Source organism: Spinacia oleracea, chromosome 3 (assembly GCF_020520425.1).
Source record: "Spinacia oleracea cultivar Varoflay chromosome 3, BTI_SOV_V1, whole genome shotgun sequence".
Classification (NCBI taxonomy): Eukaryota; Viridiplantae; Streptophyta; class Magnoliopsida; order Caryophyllales; family Amaranthaceae; genus Spinacia; species Spinacia oleracea.
Genome location: NC_079489.1, coordinates 7546667 through 7556466, shown reverse-complemented (window position 1 = coordinate 7556466; position 9800 = coordinate 7546667). Strand labels below are relative to the sequence as shown.

The following is a 9800-nucleotide window of genomic DNA, read 5'->3' as shown; positions in this document are numbered from 1 at the left end:
TAAATCGTTTAAGCTGCACAATCTTTCAATTGTTATTGATTCCGATTTGGGGATTATTTCCCAGTTCATCACAAATTTGGAGGAGTTGGATGTTAGTGATCCAAAGGATGATTACTGTGTTACTGATGTTTCTGGTGGTTGTGGTGGTGGTGCTTTAGGGATCACTGATGATGGCGTTGTTTTGATTGCTTCGAAGCTCCCTCGTCTCAGAAAAGTTAATTTGTCTGGTAATTACTTCATTTTTGATAAATCTCTCATTAATCTTTCTGAGAAATTCTTAAATTTGGATGAGATTATAGTCAAAAATTGTAATTTCGTGACTCAAACTAGGTTTGCTTTTGCTTTACAAAATTGCCAGAATTTGAATTTTGTATCTATTCTAGGGATGGATTTGGTTGTTTATCTTGAGATTGATTGCAAGTCTGCAAGGGTGCAGCTATTGAGATTGATTGCAAAGTCTGCAACTAATCTGTCATTTGAAATATTGGTTTTTGCCATTATTTTGTCAGTGTAGAGTGTACTTAGATGTTGCTGACTTGCTGGTATAGTACTTGGGACCCATTTGTTTCATAAATATTGAAGTGGTAAAATTGGGGACTTGACATAGAATTTGATTGGTGGCCTATATTGCAACTGATTTGGTATTCCTTTTTACTGGTTTGGAAAATTAGGCTCTTTTGATTACTCCCTCCGTCCCGGAATACTTGACCTGTTTTCCTTATCGGGTCGTCCCTTAATACTTGACCTGTTTCTAAAAATGGAAATATTCTAACAATATTATATTATTTCTCACTCCACCCCTATTAACCCACCTACCCCTTACTCCATACAAAAAATAATTAAAAATTCAACCCCTATTCTCTCCCAACCCCACCCTTTCACACATTTCCCACTAACTACATTAAAATAATACCCCACTATCAAACTACTACCTATTAAATTAAATAAGTCAATTCAAGTCCCTTAAACTCTGTGCCGGTCAAACTGAGTCGAGTATTCCGGGACAGAGGGAGTTCAACATATTAACTTACTACTCCGTAGATAGAGACCCAGATGGAGATCGACCAGATAGCTGAGCCTGAGCATGAGCTTCAGGCCTTCAGCCTGAGTCGACTGACTTCACCAATATGACACTCAAGCCTGATTCTGATAGTCGTCCGCTCTGGACTTGTCCGAACGGCAGAATTTTCCTGGAAACTTGTTCGAAATATTATGAACAAGCTAGTGACTTCTTGATCACGGTTGCTGAACCAGTTTGCAGGTATGATTATATATATATATATATTTATTCTTTTCGGCGTTATTAGGTCCATTAGTTTTAAGGAATAGGTCCATTAGCTTTAAGGAATAACGAGTGACAAATTATTGAAGCTTGATTATTTTTCAATGAATTAATGATCAGTGAAGGTTAATTGGGACTTGGGAAAATTTTATAGTAAACAAAGGTTAATTTAGTACTTTTACGGATACTTAACCATAGTTAATTAGTAGAAGATAGGTTAATTAGATCAAAATTAATGAAATAATATTATATTAGAGAAAACTTAGATTATTAATGTTATTTTAGAAAAAGTGACAAAGATTTTGCAAAAGTATAACGAGAATTAATTAATGACGGTTGTAGGCTTATGGACTAATTGACTAAAGAAAGGAAAGAATAAAAAAAGGGTAATGACGGTTGTAGCCTGTAGGCTTAGGAATTCGCTGTGTACGATAAATATATGGTAAGCTCTCATTAATCCGTATAAGCAAAACGCAATCGCCTACTCCTACAGTCCTACTCCTGCTGCCATTATACCGCCACCGCCGCTGCCATTATACCGCCACCGCCGCTGCCATTGTACCGCCATCGCCGCTGCAACGCCAACGCCACCAGAAGTAAGTTTTTGTTCAATTGTTTTGTACAATAGTTATGTAGAATTGAATAAACCCTAAGTATTGTTGAATATTAAAGGTACAATCAATAATCAATCAACATGCAATCTTCAAAGGCTTTAAACGATGCCACAAATAGCACGGAAACCCAACAACACCATAGGAGAATCAAGAAGCTGAAATCATCAAATTGCGACTTCGACTTCCCTAAATCATACCTCGCCAACAACAACATTATAGTCTACGGTATGATTTGATTTGATTTGTTTATGTTATAAACCCAATTCCCAGTTCCCAATTCGCAATTACAAGTCTCGAATCCAATTTTTAATCAGATTTGGTTTAATTTTTATAGCTGAGCCTGAGTCTAAGACTGACTTCACCAATATGACACTCAAGCCTGATTATGATAACCGTCCGCTCTGGACTTGTCCGAACGGCAGAATTGTGCTGGAAACTTGCTCGAAATATTATGAACAAGCTAGTGACTTCTTGATCACGGTTGCTGAACCAGTTTGCAGGTATGATTCGACGACTCTTCCGATTAAATCTCCTGTATGTATGTGTAACTTATGTTTTTACTAATGTTTTGCAGGCAAGAATACATGCACGAATACAAATTAACCGTGCAGTCATTAAACACTGCTGTTTCTGTTGTTGGTATTGGGATAGAAAAGATCCTAAACATCCTCACTATCTTGTCAAAGAACATTCTTCCTAAAGAATTAATTGATAGGGTTAGTGTTTTCAACATTCACCTACACATTTTCTTTCATTGTTTGAAGTTGTTATAATTATAACTTACTATTTTCTTGTTTACGTACAACATACAGGTTGAAAATATGAAGCTGTCAGATCCAAAAATGTTGGAGGAATATGATTTTCTTAATGACACAGTGGGTGATTCTCTCATATATTTATAAGCATCATTATCTCATCTCATCAACTTTGTCTGTGGGTGTTTAACATCTAATGTTTTGCAGAGTTGTCCTGATATCAACATGCTGTTGAAGCCTAATGTAGAACTGCGACCATACCAGAAAATGAGTCTCTGTAGAATGTTTGGGAATGGTAAAATCTATACTTGTTATGCTTATGATGTACAGAGATGGATTATGATACAAGTATATGAATTGTTTTTGATAAGATTTATTTACAGGTAAAGCTAGATCTGGCATTATTGTGTTACCTTGTGGGGCTGGAAAGTCTCTTGTTGGTGTATCTGCAGCATGCCATATAAAGAAGAACTGCCTTTGTCTGGCCACAAATGCTGTCTCAGTGGATCAATGGGCATCTCAGTTCAAACTTTGGTCCACTATTAGAGACGATGACATATCTTGTTTCACTTCTGATAGCAAAGAGAGATTACCTGATAATGTTGGAGTAGTTGTGACAACATACAACATGCTTGCTTTTAGTGGTAAACGTTCTGAACAATCTGAGATGATCATGGAACAAATAAGAAATACAGAATGGGGATTAGTTCTCATGGATGAGGTAACTACCTAGTTGAACAAATAAGAAACTTTGCTTCAAGTTGAAGGATACCTTACAATGTCTGACTTCTCATAATTTTCTGATTTTATGTTAGGTACACGTTGTTCCTGCTGACATGTTTCGGAAAGTCATCAGCATTACAAAATCGCATTGCAAACTCGGTCTTACTGGTATTCTTTTTGGTTACAATTTGAATAATGAAATGTATGTGTTGATTTGATATGTTGAGCATATAAGTTGATAAGTGATATATAATTGTTTATAATCAACAGCTACCCTTGTGAGAGAGGATGATCGAATCTCTGATCTAAACTTCCTTATTGGCCCCAAACTGTACGAAGCCAACTGGTTGGATTTGGTAAAGGCTGGCTACATTGCAAATGTACAGTGTGCTGAAGTTAGGTGTCCGATGACTAAGGAGTTTTTTGCCGAATATTTGAAGCAAAAAGTTTCCCAGAAAAAGCAGGTATATATTTGATTGACAGATTGTAGTTAGTTACCCTGCTTCAATAACTTTGAATTAAATTACTTTTTGGAATAACTTCTGCAGGCATTATATGTGATGAATCCCAACAAGTTCAAAGCATGTGAATTCTTAATTCGGTATCATGAGCGGGAGCGTGGTGACAAAATAATAGTTTTTGCTGATAGCCTTTTTGCTCTCGAGGAGTATGCAAAGAAGCTCGGGAAGCCTATGATTCATGGTGGTACCAGGTATTGTTGATCACTTCTGCAGATGCATCTTGTCTACTTTGGCAATCCACCTACCTACTTATGCTTATGTTTCTTCTTTTTTATTTTGTTTATGTGAAAGTCATTTTGAGAGGACTAAAGTTCTAGAGGACTTCAAGACTTCTAAGAATGGGAACACAATATTTCTTTCTAAGGTATGATGTCTAAAATCAAATTATCTAATTTGGCTCATATGTTAATATCTAATCAGAGATGTTGTGTACACTTTATGATACATCATGTTGGCTTTGTAGGTGAATAAGTCCCTTCCCTAGTAGTTCAGTTTCTCCCTGGATTGGGTAGCTTACTTTACATTCCTTTGTGCATGCATGAGTGACTGGTAACTTAGGTAGTAAATTCACTATACTGAGCATTTGTATGTTTATGTTTTGTGAAAACACTATATGACCTCTGTGGGTGGTATTTTAAGATATACGTAGTATTTATTTGATTATTGAGTGGTGTCTTGAGATATATCTCCAAGTCATTGGTGTTGTTTTGAGGATTTTTAGATCTCTTGTGATTCCATTTTTTTCCTCTTCCAATGATATTCCTATGCATCTGAATTTTGAAAACATTGTCTTAGAAGCTAATATTTTGTTTCTGGGATGCACGCACAGGTGGGTGATAACTCGATAGATATACCTGAAGCAAATGTGATCATTCAAATTTCATCCCATGGTGGTTCAAGGCGTCAAGAAGCTCAACGTCTTGGCCGTATTCTCAGGGCAAAGGTGAGAAAAAGTTATAATTATTTGCTAAGCAAAAAAAACAAGATCAGTTGAACTTGCACATCTGTTGAAATGAAAATAATTTACACATGGAAACTCAAGATTTTAGCAGCAAAGATAGGAGTTTGCGATAGAGATAAGCAACTAAAGGAAGAGTTGTAAGCTCATGTCGGTCAGTGGTAGCTCCGGGCAGTAATAGCTCGCACAGTAGTAGCTCTGAGTATTTGGTAGAACATCATAAACTAAAGTAATTATTGTCTCTCTAAGAACACTAGGGAATGAACACATATATTCAACTTCAACTGTGTACTTGTGTTTCCACTCATATTTCACATCCAACAAATGGATTGTAATTGTTTCCCGGTTCTCAAAATTCAGTGAAAACACTTGTATATTTGATTTATTCATGTTTAATTTACAGGGTTGTCTTGAAGATAGGCTGACCGGAGGAAAGGAAGAGTATAATGCCTTCTTTTATTCACTTGTATCCACTAATACACGGGTAATGTCAACGTTTGATTGTTTTTGGAAGTGATTATTTCTTGGACATTGTTGTATTATATTTGCACTTAATTATTCCGTCTCATTTCTTTTAAAATGCAGGAGATGTATTACTCTACTAAAAGGCAGCAGTTTTTGGTTGACCAAGGTTACAACTTTAAGGTAACATCCTGCTTTTGTCTTTTGACGAGTTAATTGAAATGGATTTGTCATCCTATCTATTACGAAGTAACTTGCACATGTAATTTGACGAATTCATTTTTGGTTTTTTAAGGTAATAAAAAGCTTGCCTCTTGATTATGGAGCAGAAGTCAGCGACCATGCACAAGAGATGAATCTCCTGTATAGGGTATTCCTACTTTTAACAATAACAGATAGAATATCACCTGTATAATTATTTCAGGTTAGATTATAATTATCTACTTTACATATATTTTGGTTACAGGTACTAAGAGCAAAGGATGAGATGTTTGAAGATGAGGTATCACAGGATGGTTTACAGCAATACAGGTAAGAATATATATTTGGTTCTTGAAGGCCATGCTCTAAGCTTAAATAAATCTGCACATGATTTCCACCACTGGCCTGGTGGTTGAGATTTTCAGTCAACAACTTCCTTTATCATCCATCGTAGGATTTAACTCTATAGTATCTATACTTGACATCTCCTTTTACTGTCTTTATGAAACTGTCTATGCACACTAACTTTTGGTGCCAGTCACTTCATTTTTTCCTGCCATAGTTGTAAATCAGAGCTACAAAACATGTTCTATAAACCCCTTTTCTGAATATGGAGCAGTTTCCATTTCTCAAGCCTATGATTAAACTTTTGATACTTGTGAACTTTTGACTAAAGCCGAGCCAAGTCCCACATAACAGACACTGTTTGTCTGCGATTATACCAAAGATCATAAGTTTGTCCTTGGTTTTTAGCCTTTGCTTCATAACTATAAACTTGTTTTTAGTCAGCTGGCAGGATTATACACACTTTTCATTTTTTTTACTTGACTTAACACACTTGTTTCCAGTACCAACTACAGTTACTCTTAGGCGTACACTTGCATTTAGCTTTTTGTATACATCAGTCACTATCCTAAGTCCACTGCGGTTAATTAACAACATGCATTAATTTTGAGAGTTACTGCTGGCTTATATGTTCACCGTGTAATGTGCAGCACTGGACATAAGAGGCCTGCGCATGTGAAGACCAACCCCAAACATCCACCCAAACGGCATCATCTTTTCAAGAATAGAAAGTTTTGAATGCCCTTGTGCTGTAGCTCTGTTCCCACTGTTCAGTTTGTAAGCAGTATAATCCAAACATTGTGCATATGCAACACGATAGTTGAGTGTAATTAGTGGTCTGGTGGTAAACTTACAACTTTGACAGTTTTATGTGTAATTAGGACATCAGAGTACCCAAAACAGAATGCAAGCATAACCTTGTCCTTAGTGTCTTGGTCCATGTCTCTGTGACTGGCCGAAACGGTGTGATCAAGGGCTATGCTCAACAATTTGATCAGTATTTCAGTAATGTGTCAAGGTTTTTAAGCTTCTTTTTTGTTAATTTGTGTAAATTTGTTTGATTATGAACTTCTTCATCTGATTGTACATTTGCAAAACCCTAACACTGGAAGTCTTGTGTTTGAGAAATCAATCGACTAATAAGTTTGCTAAATTGCTAAATCAATCAACCCCTAACAGCATATATGTTTATTGAAAGTTAAATGATATTACAACATTCCCTCCCTAAGTGTCCTTTACTTGGATTCTTGTCAACTTCACCCTGCAATTCCATCATCAACAATTCTTCAACTGCTCTTGGTGTTGTTAGCCTTCGATCTAACCATTTAAATGACACTCCTATATATATTCCAATGGTTGTTCAACTTGAGTGAAAACAATAACCAAATACTATATCTTGACCTTTCTCATATCAATAATGTTTACATAGCAAAATCATCCTTAAAACACAAAATAGAGTGCAACTGGCCAAATCTTCATAAACTATACAACCAAACCTTCAAAGAACAGGAGAATGGAAACACCAAGTTCTTCATTCAATTGCATCACCTCAAATCTCTGTATATCAACTAAAATCACAAGCTCACCTACGTTGACACGGAGAGAGCAAAACCAAGATTTGACAATGGCTATAATAAATATGGATTGGAACAGACTATATTCTGTCCTCCACTGTATCAACACCACCTTAAATAGAACCTGTTTCTTCGACTCAAGGCCATACAACAGTGAAATACCAGAAACTAGTATAACATGATTCTTTAATCTAACAATAGCTGCTACATATGAACAGGAAAAGGAAGAGGAGATACACACATACATACATGAGAAATCACCAACATATTTAATGGACACAAAATTACTGTAAAGATCAAGTATAAGCAACAGTAGTAGTAATACTAGCGCTTGTTTGTTCTTGACATAGCAGCTGCCTTTTCTTGGAGACTTGTTTAAGGATCTTAAGCTGATATACTTGGCACAAAATATATCAGCTTTTGTCACTAGAAATAAAGAGCTAACTGTATCAAGAAATGCAGTTAAGATCCTTAAACAAGTCTCCAAGAAAAGGCAGCTGCAATGTCAAGAACAAACAAGCACTAGTAATTACTACTACTAGTCTACTACTGTTGCTGATGATGTGTCCAAGGAAACAAACGTCAACGTGCTGCTGTCCAAGTTGATCAACCTCAACAATCTGGTGTTTTGGGTATGGTTCAAGAACAAGAAACTAATAATACGGTGAATGCTGAACAAGAACAAGTCAATTTTGAGGATTTTCAGGTGATCATAAGAGTAACCAACAAGTCAATTTTGAAGATAATCTGAATTCTGATGATAGCTTTCTACAAATAATCAATCAAGAAGTGTTGCAGTAAAAGAATCAAGTTGGTGGCGATGATGTTTATTATGTTTTTGAATTTGTCTACAATATAAATTAGATTTGGCCTACAGGTTTTTACCTTCCCTTCGGAAGGGTTTTTCTTGTTTGAGACATTAGGGGTTTAAGGTTTACGAGTCTTTTATACTCTTATAAATAAAGACTTGATTCGTCTTTGTACATTACATAACGTACCTTCAAATTCAATACAAAAGTTGGAAGCTTAATTTGCTTATACTTGATCTTTACAGTAATTTTGTGTCTATTATGTTGGTGATTTCTCCTGTAGGTATTTTATGTATGCATCTCCTCGAATCATGTTCTACTAGCCATTATATATATAGTCTCTTTCTCTTCCGATCCATTATATATAGCCATTGTCAAATATTGGTTTTGCTCTCTCCGAGAACATCGAGGCAAAGAGATTCATCCAGAGGGGTGTGTCTAGCTATAATGAATATCTCATCCGGTATGATGAAAGAGGCTACCGGACAGTGAGACCTCGTAGGAAAAAGAGGATGATCTATGGCAATTCCGGGGCAAGATCGCGGAGTTCGAGGCACGGCCTTGACAGGGTCGTTAAAGACTTGGGTGGGGGAGAATGTCACGAGCCATCTCTAAAGGTCCCTCACCAAGGCAACAAGGCATCCGAGGCAACAAGGCATCACTAGGCGGCAAGGCAACAGCTTGGGCCACAGGGGCGCCCATGGGCACTAAATGCAAGAGGAGCACTCACCCTCTATAGAGGATTATTTTGAATTAGCCATAATTTGCTAGTGACCCACATGATAGTAACATAATAATGGACTGTTTGGTGGGCCAAACGAACTTGGATTGCGCTCAAACTTTGGGGTGCTATATATTTTGGCCCATGAACACAATGGTTGGGCCATAATTGGGTTTTGAGACCCGCATGGGCCCGATGGTGCAGCAAGCTTCTCAGTATGCCTCCGGAAGGTTATAGAGTGCTCTTGGGCATTCTAGCTTGGCCTTCTCTATAGTGTTCTAGCATGGATGACTCTAGAACACCCTTGTACATACTTATAAGTATTTTCTTACCTCCTTGTATTTTCTGATTCCTTGGAGGTGGGAACATTCTAGATTCTCAAAGAGAACTCCTTTGAAGGAGCATTGTAGAAACTTCAGTGTAGAAATGTCTAGGGCATCAAAGACCCGAGCATTGTAGAAACTTCAGTGTAGAAATGTCTAGGGCATCAAAGACCTATAAATAGGCATTGGCATTCATTTATACAGACCACCAAACACTTGTACAATTCTCTCAAGAAATACAAAACATTCTTTTAAAAACCAATCACTTGTGCCTTAGCATTTTCCTCAAAATGAAGGATTGTTTTAACCCCAATGGGCTTAGGATATTGACTAATCTATACAAAAAAACCAAATGCAAACTCGCAAAGAACATGGGTGTTACCTATATTGCGGTATACCATCATGTGATACCTCATCAGCATCTTCAAACATCTCAGGACTTGCTGTTAGTACTTGTTACCAAAAATATATAAAAAGTAGATAATTACGTATAATCTAACCTGAAATAAGGC

General features: G+C 36.7%; 1 protein-coding gene across 1 annotated transcript; it reads left to right on the top strand.

Annotated features, from left to right (window-relative positions):
• The first annotated feature begins 1729 nt into the window (after positions 1–1729).
• On the top strand, positions 1730–6962 carry LOC110797073 (general transcription and DNA repair factor IIH helicase subunit XPB1-like). The gene is made up of 17 exons (XM_056841159.1): positions 1730–1878; positions 1955–2121; positions 2231–2396; positions 2471–2612; positions 2709–2771; positions 2859–2946; positions 3035–3372; positions 3467–3542; positions 3645–3838; positions 3923–4086; positions 4187–4259; positions 4725–4838; positions 5257–5337; positions 5439–5498; positions 5611–5685; positions 5782–5846; positions 6512–6962. The coding sequence occupies exons 2-17, from the start codon at positions 1977–1979 to the stop codon at positions 6597–6599; spliced, it is 1932 nt and encodes a 643-aa protein (XP_056697137.1). The 5' UTR covers positions 1730–1878; positions 1955–1976; the 3' UTR covers positions 6600–6962.
• The last annotated feature ends 2838 nt before the right edge of the window (positions 6963–9800 follow it).